Source organism: Pistacia vera, unplaced genomic scaffold (genome assembly GCF_008641045.1).
Source record: "Pistacia vera cultivar Batoury unplaced genomic scaffold, PisVer_v2 Contig320, whole genome shotgun sequence".
Classification (NCBI taxonomy): Eukaryota; Viridiplantae; Streptophyta; class Magnoliopsida; order Sapindales; family Anacardiaceae; genus Pistacia; species Pistacia vera.
In genome coordinates, this window is record NW_022196136.1 from 3,695,731 (window position 1) to 3,708,077 (window position 12,347).

The 12,347-nt window shown below is 36.3% G+C and overlaps 2 protein-coding genes across 2 annotated transcripts; both read right to left on the bottom strand.

Annotated features, from left to right (window-relative positions):
- Positions 1–2,864: 2,864 nt before the first annotated feature.
- On the bottom strand, positions 2,865–5,998 carry LOC116137066. The gene is made up of 3 exons (XM_031422754.1): positions 5,948–5,998; positions 5,305–5,439; positions 2,865–5,162 (listed from the first exon to the last, which is right to left on the bottom strand). Exons 2-3 carry the CDS (start codon positions 5,315–5,317, stop codon positions 3,010–3,012), a joined length of 2,166 nt encoding a protein of 721 aa, XP_031278614.1. The 5' UTR covers positions 5,318–5,439; positions 5,948–5,998; the 3' UTR covers positions 2,865–3,009.
- On the bottom strand, positions 5,997–10,239 carry LOC116136856 (disease resistance protein RPM1-like). The gene is made up of 2 exons (XM_031422523.1): positions 6,808–10,239; positions 5,997–6,244 (listed from the first exon to the last, which is right to left on the bottom strand). Exons 1-2 carry the CDS (start codon positions 10,237–10,239, stop codon positions 6,203–6,205), a joined length of 3,474 nt encoding a protein of 1,157 aa, XP_031278383.1. The 3' UTR covers positions 5,997–6,202.
- Positions 10,240–12,347: the final 2,108 nt, after the last annotated feature.

Sequence of the window (12,347 nt, forward strand, 5' to 3'; positions counted from 1 at the left end):
AATATAATATTATAATTAATTAAATTTTTATATCATTTAATTAAATTTGTACTAATGTTTATAATAAAATGTTATAATTGATTAAGTAATTATACTATAAATCTATAATGTAATGTTATAATTAATTAAATTTCTAATTATTTAATTAAGTAATATACCAAATGTTATAACTTATAAGTGAACTAATTAAGTAGTAATCAATTAATGTAATGTTATAATTAATTATACTATAAATCAATTAAGTAATGTTATAAAATTATAATTAATTAAGTAATCATTTAACTATAATATAATATTATAATTGATTAAATATAATATTTAACTAGTAATAAAATTTATTAATGTTTATCAATTTATCATAAATAATTAATTAATTGTTAATTTATTATAGGTATACTTAGAACTTGATAATTGAAGTAAATAAGTAAATATATTATTATTCAATCAAATATACTATTTTATTCAAAAATAATTTTTTTATTATTTTTAAAATTTTAAATTTTTTTTTTTTGTTTTATAATTCCAATTATTCACTTAATTAATCAAAACTTTAATATTAATATATTATAATATATTAAAGTTTTTAATATGATGTAATTTATATGTAATAAGTACAATTGTATATTTATTTACTTAGGTTACTCTAAAAATTTAACTTTTCTATTTTAAATTTTTTTATATGTAAAATAATAGAAACCTCCCATTATTCACATTTCACAAATATTTCATTGCAGTCTAGGTTCTAAATAGGTGCCAAAACAGGTTTCAAAACAGGTTCCAAAAATCAGTTCCGAACAGATTCTAAACCGGGTACCTGTTACATGTTCCAAACAGGGTACCCGTTTTAGTTCTTTTTCTAGGTTCCAGTTCCGATTTCGGTTCCTCCACACATAAGAACTGGAACTGGAACAGGAACCAGAACCGGAATCGGAACCTCACAGTGTCGGTTCCAATAAAATAGAACCGGAACCTACCAAGGGGTGAGCACGAGTAGCGGGTAGAATCGAAACCTGCAAGTAGAACCAGAATCGGAATCGAAACCTACCCGCACAGTGCTAGTTCTAGGTAAGTTCCGGTTCTGATTCCAGTTCTACTCGCAGGTTTCGGTTCTACCTGCTACCCGTGCTCACCCCTAAATTCATTATATTCGGTTACAAAAATCTGTTACAAGATGAAAACACCCTTTATTATTTGACTTAATAATTCTTTTATTATTTTATATTATGTCAATAGATTCAATTGCCAATATATACATTCTTTAAATATGAAATTACTGATATACCCTCAACTATTCATGGGAATTAAATTACCAATTTATCCTTCTATTTTTTTTTTAGTAAAAATAATTTATTGTAAGTTAACTAAAATTTATACACAATTTTTTTTCACAAACTTACAAAATACAAGATATACGAACTTCCAACAAATACATTAAAAACTGGCTCTGGGACTACAAGATATATATATGTATATATATATTTTTTAAAATGGGTTTTATTTTAAATAATCAAATGGATCCATAAAATTATGAATATCAATACAGAAAACTTGACCCAGAAACGTTATCTTAAAGTTTTCCATTTTTTGGATTAATAACCTGTGCATTGTTAAAGACACTCAAATATTATTCAGGTGTTGTCTATTTAAATTTGTTAATCTGTGTTGGCGTATATTAAACTTGCTAGAAAATTATGATAAATATTCCTTTTTTTATTTAATACCTTCACCAATAAATTAATTTATTTAGGTTTAATCTAATGTTCAAATGCGCGGGGGATGGGGGACGGGTAGTCATACGCGCGCCGGACAGGCTGGGGGCCGCGCGATGGGCGCTGGCTGAGGTTTTTTGTTGAACAGGTGGTGGGCGACTTGTCAAGGTACCTGTGTGGAGGGATTGGATATGGCGGAAATCATCCAAATCTTCCACAAAGCAGAAATAAAAAACAACACTTCAAAAACAAATCAAACTCCACAAAATCGACAAAACAATCCACTTTCAACTGTCAAAACAAATTTCTCCAAACAGCGGCGGCAAAGGCAGGGGTAGGGGTGTGAGATGACGAGGAGGGACCGGTGGGGGACGATGGGGCAGATGGAGGTGGCGGCGAATGGCGGGGGGGTAAGATGCAACTGCTCGCAGTCGTGAGATTGCGCGACTACGAAGGAGAAAGGAGGTCTTTGAGGCGGCAGCTCGGTGGAGAGGTAAGCAGAACGGGTTTGGGGCGATGAGGAGCTGGTGATGGAGGTAGGCAGAGTCATCGGAGGCGGCAAGAGAGGCCAGCTGCGGCGCCGACAGGAGGCCGGCTCGTGGCTGAAGGTTGCGACGCCGCCAGCTCAGCTAGCGGTTGCAGGTTACGCCGGCGTCGCAGCCTCCAGCGTAGAAGGAAGAGATTATGGCGAAGAAAAGAAGAAAAAAGAAGGAAAGAGAAAGAAAAGGAAAGGAAATTTTTCAATTTTGATTTCTAAGGCTATAAGTAAATTGACCATTTTGCCCTTCCTTAGAAAGGATTTTTCTATGAAAACATAATGGTAGGTGAGAATATGTCGTACGCCCTTTTCTTAATGAATATTCTACATGGGCAACAAGAATTAAAGATCCCAAACTTGATCTTAAAGAGCAAGCATATACACTTTGCAAATTAGTTAAGTAAAGAATAAAGATCAAAATAAACAGCTGGGTCGATTATTTTAATCTATAAAAATAATATTGCTTTAGAAACAGCCTTGAAGAATAAAGATTGTCTTCAACTTTGACAAAAAAAAAAGGGACAAACTTGTAATGTAATCTGGCATCTTTAATGGGGTTAAAGACAAAAGTGAGTGCCTTATAATATATACAAGCAAATTAAAGAATCTAGCCATTCAACTGTGATTGCAGATTTCAGAAATCTGTATTGCAATATCTGGTTTATTACTCTAATTAAATCTGAACATGAACAGAGAAAAGGAAAATAAAAGTTATTAACTGTATACAGGACTTAACACAAGACAATATACCAGAAATTACAACTATTTGACAGTCAATTTAGCTCTAGCGTGGCCTTGAGAAATCTGGAACTGGTCAGTCATGCCAAAATGTGCCATAAGAAGCCAGACATGAGTAAGAAACTCTCCTCCTCGCTTCAGCTGGCGGGCATGGTGACTTCCTCGACCTTGACTTGCAGCATAAGTTAGAATTTCGAACCAAACATCTCTAATCAATTTCCATCGCCTCTTTTCGTCCGAAATTTTATTCAATTCTGAAGCTAGCCTGGATGCATCAAACAACACAGATTTGCTCATGTCGCCTTTCACTTTGATGGGTGGGACATGAGTTTTCACTTTAAGTAACATTTTGCAAGCTTGAATTTTTAGTTCCCTCTTCTGATCTGTTTTTTCAGAGCCATGAGTTTCCTTTGTCCGATTCATGTACTTCCTTTCTTCTAAAAATTTCCTGGCCTCAGAACGAGTGTCGCGAAACCTGATAAGGCCTATCCCAACTGGTAACAAGGAAGGATAAATAACTAAGAGATATAGCATGTATCTTGACAAAAGCTTGCTAATTTTTCGATTTGTGCAACCTGAAAGATCTGAAGAATTGCCCTGAGTGCCAGAGTAATAGCAGAATTCAGTTGCAACATGCCAAACAAGAATGCTTTGATCAAACTCAAAGCCCTGAATACTCCAATCGATGGGACTATCACTACTCTCACCATAGTATTTTCTAAGAGCTCGGATTCCCCTATTGGTGTATATGTCTCTGCCCTGATAAGTGGTGTCACTCCTTTTAATTGCTTCATTAAATCGATAACATTTCTTCAGGACATGTTTGAAGATCAACTTTTTCAGACCTTCAGGCACTTTCTTGGAGGTTCTATATCTGTGCTGTTCCCAAATTCTATTCAAGTGAAACCATTTTGGCATTGAAAGGTTAGTTTTCTCTTTGAGGCAAAGAGATGTGATGCTGTATTGCCCCATGGAATTAGACCACCTGGGCAGTTTAACCACTGGTTCCAAACAAGTAATTATGGCTTTTAAGATCCAAATTTGCTTATGCTTATTGAACCAAAGACTGGCCTCGTCTGACAGAAATAGAGAAACAGCAGCAATTATTTCTAGCAATATTGCTACAATCAGCAAGCAGAATGTTATGTAGAGGTCTACCTTGTGATACTTCTTCTTGTCAGAAATGGAGAAAATCAACAACACCAGGGTGGTGAGAAATGTGGTGATGAAGCGGCTAGAAAGACCCCACGTTGTATTAATTACTATTGCCTTTGTGTATAGCAAATCATACATGAATGCCAGTTCAATAGCAATCACATCGAAAGCATCTGCATGAGAGAATTTCAGGAATAAAGACTGACTAATGTCTCTGTCTTGAAAGCTGAGGATGAGATCTGCAAACAGACACTTGAATATCTGAAATAAGGCATTAGCTTTAACAATGTTTACATCAGATGTGGTGTCTCCAGAAGCTTTTACATCTATTTCAGCCTGGTCATCTTTCACCTCTTCTGCCTCCACACAAAACCCCTCTGCATGTTTCAAACTGAACTCATCCATGAACTTGGGATAATTGGGGCCAGGATCAGGATTAGTCAGCATTGAATCTCTAAGTTGATCACTGCTAGCTGACCAAAGAGTCCATGTCCTCTCTCCATACTTAATGCATCCAACAACAATCATTGCTATTGCCAGATATGAAAGATGAGAGCCAGTGTTCCATGACAAGAGAAAGATGTATAGCACTGCGCCAGTTTGGACAATAAGTCCGAACAAGTGCCGCAAATACAACTCATTGTCTTCTAAAGAGTAAGCTGTGATAGTGTCAGGACCACCCAAGTGCAACAGAAAAAAAGGAGCCCAAAATGCAGTAAGCTCATTGTTGGCATCAATAGAACAACCATGGCGATGATAGATTTGTCCTAGGTTATTTAAGAGCAAACCAAGGGCCATGGTAGCTACAGAATCAGCCAGCAAGTAGGCACTCCAGACGACACATTTAAGCCGAAGTCTACCATCATACTTCCTGCGATTCCCCAGAAGGATGAGAAGTATTTGTGAGATGAGACTGACAATAATCAGTCCTCTCAGCTCCCATTTCTTCCACCAGTCTCTCACACTTTGAGGAAGCAACTCCACTATTACCCTCCTCTTCATCAGCACCAAGCTGCTCACAACTGAAAATATGTACATTTGCAAAAAATAAACTCAGATGATATTTTCAGATCAATGTCATAAAAAACCAAGCATAACTATTAAGCTGTCATTCAAGTTCCAGGAAAAAAAAAACATAATAATAATAATGATGAAATGACAGACCTGGGATTATCATCCTTGATATTGCAGTTCTGCAATCCCAAGTGTCCTAACCAAACCAGTCTCAGTTGTGTTTCTTTCAACTTATGAATAATAATTTCTGAGTGAGAAATTTTGTCTCAAGTTCGATTCCAACTGCTATTAAAAAAAATTAAAAAATTATAATAATAATAAACTTTGTCTTTATAAAAGGAGATTCACAGAAAAAATTATCTTACAAGTTTCAAGTTTCAGAATCTCCCATTGAGAAGAAAGTCTACACTAAATCATTATTCTGATGTGGTGCATCCCATTTAATTATGCATTGTCAGGATTCAGGAATTAATTTTAAGAGGGCAAATTCAAAATAAAATAATATAATATATGAAAAATAAATAAATGAGTGGCATAAAATCTAAAAGAATTAATATAGATAGAGCCAAGTGAAAACAAAAAATAAAACCAAATTAATGAATTTGTTTTGTTGAGTGGGGTCACTGCCCCCACTCATTAGATTCTATGCGAGGATTTGAAGACTTAAAATTAAAGATAAATTGAACAAATTAAAATAGATGATATGCCATACACATAAGATTTCCGCATCAGGTTGTAAACAATAATTTCCATAATTAGTTTATATATATAACACTATTCGAAATTTTAATACCATTCTCTTTGTTCTATAATTTTCAAATCCGCTGCTGAAAGATCTGGGCTATTAATCCTCTGTAGGTCAGTTTGCAAACTGTGGATGAAATGATCTCTCATAAAGATGATTGTTGGTGTTATTAGAAGCATACATCATATAACTTCAAAAGAATCTCAGGACAACACACATTAAAACTTTCACAAATGCTATCTGTTTATTACATAAATCACAAATCAGACATGCTAAATATCAACAATTCCAGGGATTCATATATCACATTTCCTTTATACACCTCAATATGTGAGTGGCTGCAGCCTGCAAAGACATACAAGTTTTTTCATCAGATAATAAGGAAGATATCAAGGTTAGCAATAAAATCTCTAGTTTTGCGTTGATTATGAAAAAGTTGAGCTATTAATAGCAAGAATTAATGGTAGTTTACCTATCAGGGATCTCACATATCTGAAATAACAATTTATCCCTATCATCACTGTTCTGTCAGGATTTTCTAACACGTTTTACCTTTGATCCATTAAATCAAACATCAAAACCCTTACAGGTGGAACACTGATGACATCAGGTAAATTGTTATTTCAAATTCCTAAGGGGAATTGTTATACAGTGATATCTCATGGCTACACGGAAATAACTCTAAAAGCAATTTCATAGAGAAAATGATGGAACAAGACAAGAAACTAAAGAAGCAGCCAGTATTAGTGTCAAGATGGTCTTACACAGGACAACACTTCACCCCTGCAGACTCCTTGCTTCCGCGAGCAATTTAATCCTAGATCACATAGGAAAAGAAGATGATAGAATGAATATAAGAATTTTAAACTATGCATGCAGAAAAGGACATTAAAACTATAAAAACTCACCCATGGAGGTTCAACTTTCCAGTTGTTTTCAGTAGTGACTGCGTACTTGTGCAAGCTTTTTTTGACTTCAGCTGAAAATTTCTCTTTCATATTTGTCAAGATCAATTCTCTCAAACTGGTGACATTGTTCAATCCTTCAAGCTTCTTTAGATTTCGGCAATATCTGATCTCTAATTCTTTTAGCACAGGCATGGCTCCTTTCTCAATAGTCCACCCACACAGACTTGGTAGCACCCATAACTTCAACACACGGAGTTGAGGAAATCCATCAGTACAAGTCATGTCTTCTCCTATGTAGGAATGCGCGAAAAGCCGGAGGACCTTCAGGTGTGTTAGCTGTCCAAGGATTGGCATTGGATCATCGAATAGTTGTGACATTGACAAAGTAAGGATTTCAAGTTTATGGGGAAGTTGGTTTATGTCAATTACTCTTGGAAGCTTTCCAAGCAAATAAAGCTCTTCTAGATTAACAAGCTTATGCATGGATTCCAAATTGAGGTCTGAAGGTTCAGAATAATCATCTATTGATCTCAACTTCAATGATCGAAGATTGGTCAATGTAGAAATCCAGTCAGTTATCCCTGGAAGTGATATCTTATGGAATGTCAATCCCAATTTGCGGAGACTGCTCAAGTTCTTCAACCAATTCATTGGAAGGCAATCCTTGGCATTGCCTATGAATAAACCCCACCAAGTGTGAAGATTGGTCATAGCACTAAATGAAAATCTTTTTTTCTTCAACATTTCAAAATGAATATCATTCATGTAAAGATGCCTAAGTGTCTTTATTTTCCAGATGGACATAGGCAATGTGGTAATATTGGTGTGCTTAACATCTAAGGTCTCTAGACATGGAAGATCACCAATTGAAATGGGAATCGAGTCTAGAAAAGTCGATCTCAGACCTAAGTACGTTAAAAGCTTCAGTTTTCCTATTGCTTCAGGTAGCACTGGTTTGTATACACGTTCTAGATCAAGCACTCGGAGAAATCCAACACCTCTCTTTATGATTTTCTTGTTCAAAAAACTGCGTGCTTCCTCCACAGGTTTCGCTCCCTTTCGGGTGTTGAAAGATATGTAAGAACGCAGATTTCTGATGCACTCATCTGGAAGAGGGTTGTAATGGATGTCTGAATGTTCCACAAGCCTGTGGATGCATGACTTTGGTGAACTGGATGCAGAATCTGATTTGCCATGGACATAGAAAAATCCCATCCCTTCAGCCATTGGAAAGAGTGTATCATACAGAGTACTTGGCATGCGACATGTTTTGGGTGATCCATCTAATTTCCGAGTTGTTACTTCAATCATGTTCCTTTTCTCCAGTTCATCAAAATCTCTCCTCACAAGATCTTCAGGGAGCACTTCTTTCTTCACCTGATTTCCAGGGGGCACATCTTTCTTCACCTGATCTTCAGGGGGCACTTCTGGCATCACCTGATTTTGAGGGGGCACTTCTGTCTTCACCTGGTCTTGAGGGGGCACTTCTTTCTTCACCTGATCTTCAGGGGACACTTCTGTCGCTTCCCTTGGTGTCTCTAATCCTTCAGCAAGCCATAAATGAAACAACCTCCTCACTGGGATGCGATATGATTTCGGAAAGAGACATATATAATTAAGACATGCTTTTAAATGAGGGGATAGGTCCTTATAGCCCAAATTCCAGATATATGAAGGGCACTGTTTACCCAAGGAAGCCAATGGATCTGTAGAAATAGATTGACCTTCATCAAAAGCTGCATATTCATCAGTCATGCTTGTTTCTTTTTGATTAGTATGCTTAGTAACCCCTTCATTTTTCTTGTCTTCCGGCAGGATCTGCTCAATCACCTTTGGCCATTCAGTATAGTTTCTTTTACAAGAGAACAAACCTCCCAGCACGCATATTGCAAGAGGCAGACCACGACATCTTTGCCAGATTTTTTCCCTGAGATTCCTCAAGTCTGGATAACTTTCATCTCCCAGGCTTACTCGCGCCCTATTCAAGAACAACTCCCAACCCTCATCTTCTCGCAGGCGATTTAGCTTGAAAATGACAACTGATGGACTAAAACAGCGGGCTACAAAGGCATCAGAAGTAATTAGGATTACCCTGCTGCCATTTGATGTGCTCGGAATAATTGTTTGGAGATCATTCCAAGCACCAGGAAGATGGACATCATCCAAGACTATCAGGAACCTCTTCTCAGATAAGACTTTGTTAAGCTTATTTTCCAATTCCAATATGTCCAGGGGCCGTCCCTCAACACTGCTTTCTAGTGTAACCTGTTTCATTATGTCAATCAACATATTTCTCGTATCATAAACATCAAAAGCAGGAACACTAAACCAAGCAAGGCACTCAAAATTCTGTCGTATATATGGACTATTGTAAATTGTTTTGACTATAGTTGTCCTGCCAGAGCCTTCCACATCCACCACTGAGATGAGATAATACTTGTCTCTGCCATTAAGTGTTAGTTTAGCCAACTCCAATACTGTATCCCTCATACCAACAATATCTGTTTCCTCTTTCAAATATTCAATCATTCCCTTCAAGCGCTCCTTTTGCTCAGCCATTAAAATATCAGCTTCATCATCCTTGCTGTTCGCTGATGCTACCTGCATTATAGGCTTTGGGTCGAGCGAAATCTCTCTTCCAAAGAAAGTAATATCTGGACACCGTTCTGCATCAGCTTCACGAAAGCTGAAAATCACCCGGCTACCATTTGATGAATTCGGTAGAGCAAACTTGAGGATCTCCCAAATATCCGGCGTCCGCACATCAATTAATACTACTAGGTACCTCTTCTCAACTAAAAAGTTGTGGAGGTCCTGTCGCAGTGAATCAAGTTGCAAGTTCTCCATGGCCTCAGACTTTCCTGTAACTTGTTTAAATATATCAATGAGAAGTTGCATTTTCTCAAACTCTTCAGCAACACGAACCCAAGCACGACAATCAAAAAGCTTCTTGATACTCTCATAATTGTAAATCTTCCATAACGGTTCTCTCTCAGAACCATATTCCACCACTGAAATGTGAAAATGTGAACGGTCTCCATTGAGGATTAGTTCAGGTAACTCCTCCATTCTATCTTCTGTATTGGAAGTACTAGTTTTTGACAGATTGCTTATCTTACCAACTAATTTTTCCAGATTTTTCAAGAAACAAGATTGACTATATGGAAGATTCAAGTGCACGTAAGCTGTTATCTTCTTTTTCTGAATTGCAGTGAAGCTGTCTATGGCATCTTCTGCCAAGTAAACAGCTTGCAGAAGCTCAGAATTTGAGCTGCCATTACTTGAATCACTTTTCAAGAGTTCCTCTACTTCTGATAGTTTCTTAATGGACCGATGAAGTTGAGCACCCTCTATTGGCTGAATGATTTGACTACCCTTAGCCAGACTTCTTAGCTTCTCCTTCAAGAGAAAAATGGGTATTTCCGCTGCCATGGATTCTGAAGTCCAAATTTCCTTGCTTCTTTTTTTTCTGACAAATTTGAGAAACCAAATTCATTAGTACCAGCTGATGTAGAACAAGAAAACAAAACAGAGGAAGAAAGTGAAAGACAAGGAAACCAGAATAAGTGCAGAAAGAAATTTAATTAATACCAGCATTTAGACTCACTCTAAAAGTTACTTAGTAGGTGTATTGCAGGAAGATTCTAATCAGAATAGTTTAATAGCATAAAAAACCATACAATGTTTATAATTCCCTTGTATTTCTGATATTAACTTTGAATTGGTTCAAATACCTAGAAATGATTGGGATGAACTTGCATTAAGTCTAAAACTAAATCAATAATACTAAATGTCAATAGTCATATCAAAAGAAGAACCTACAGAAGTGTTAAATTTTCTCAGTTTTCTCCCACCAAATACTTGTGCATTAATTTACATATAATTACTCGAGGGAAATCCAGAAAAACACCATATCTACTACTTCACTGCACAAAAACATCCACCCTTAAAATTTAGATACAAATATCCAAATGTAATATTGATCTCACCATTATATCTCTCAACCAGTGAAGGTCAGTATGCTATAGATAATGTAATCAATCATGCGCCATAGCACGTCATTTTTTTTAATTTAGATCAACTATTCAAAGGTGTCAAAGAACTTACTAACTATTACCATGCTGACTATCTAAGAGATCATAATGGTGGTGAAATGAAGATATTGATAATAAAAGTTACCATGAAGATGTTATGAATACAGTTTGTAAGGTGGGATCACTTACCTTGATTTCTCTTCTTTGTTTAAAAAAACTCAACAGAGGAAGTAGCTGATGTCATTGCCTGTGCTTGAAGGACTTGTCAATCTTTGTGCCCGCGTCTTCAACACTGGCTTCTTGGTTACGTGGGAGCTTCCACTTCTGGTATTTTGGCCTTGCTGTTACAAAACTCAAGCTTCTTTTGCTTTATCAGCCATCTTGGCTCCAACATAAAGCAAACGGGGGTGTTTCACTGGTTAAGACAATAATATATTCAAATCAGGTAATACATTATTTTCTCTTTTGTTTATGTAACAAACTATCTGATTATTGATTTTTAAAATGAATATTTACTTACATGAATTCTTGATTTGCTAAAGGACTGATGCATAGAATACTTTTCCCATTTACAAGACAAGAATAGATCCTAATGGTAGAAAACAAGTAAAAGAAAAGAAAGGGAAGAACAAAGAAAAGCAGATTCTTAACTGCAAAACCTAGTTGAAACTTGACATATATTATGTTATCCAAATCCAAATATATAATAATATGAACATGAATCTTCATGTTGATCTACATATGTGGAATCCAACAGCCTTTCTTTGCGACAACTATCTCTTTTATTTATTTCAAATCAATTGTTGATTGCGATGGCATTGAGATGAGCACCTAAACTATTAGATGTGATATTAAACCATGTATGATCCAAGGCCTTCGAACTTGTCTAAGCTTATGGACACTCCTCATGTTCACACCTTGTAGCTCAATGGATGAATTAACAATGCTATCAACAGAACTAGGTGTGTAATCGAATCGAGTATTAAAAGCTCGAGCTCAACTTGGTTGGAATAGTTGAAGCTCGAGCTCGAACTCAACCTAACTTCAATCTCGATTAACCAAGCCAAATCGAGCTCGAGCTCAACTTAGTTGTAATCGGTCAAAATGTGCAACTGAAAATGTGAATTAAGAATTTGGGTTTTGAAGTTTTTAGTTATTAATTTTTTTAATTTTTATATATATAATTAAAATATTATATAATTTCGAACTCGAAAGTTTGCAAGCTGCTTGAATAAGTCACCAAACTGCTCCAAGTTGAGTATATTAGGTTCAAACTCAACTCAACTCACCACGCAGCTTGACTCGAGTCGAGCCAGAGCACTCTTGAGCGGCTCGCTCATTTGCAGGCCTACTGCAGAACCAAGGGTCTAATAGCTCAATTGTGAGTTAACGAAACTATACATTTCAAGGTTTTCAAAATTTGAAACTCAAGACATACAAATGTTCATACCACCATCATAAGTAACCTCAGCGCCTTTAAAGTCCACCAATAGAAACAATGTGAAA

Excerpts from the sequence above, each read along its gene's own strand:
- LOC116136856 (XM_031422523.1), bottom strand. The coding sequence starts at position 10,239 with ATGGCAGCGGAAATACCCATTTTTCTCTTGAAGGAGAAGCTAAGAAGT. Across the intron at positions 6,245-6,807 it reads GGAAAGTTGAACCTCCATGG|GCTGCAGCCACTCACATATT; the intron begins GTGAGTTTTTAT and ends ATGTCTTTGCAG.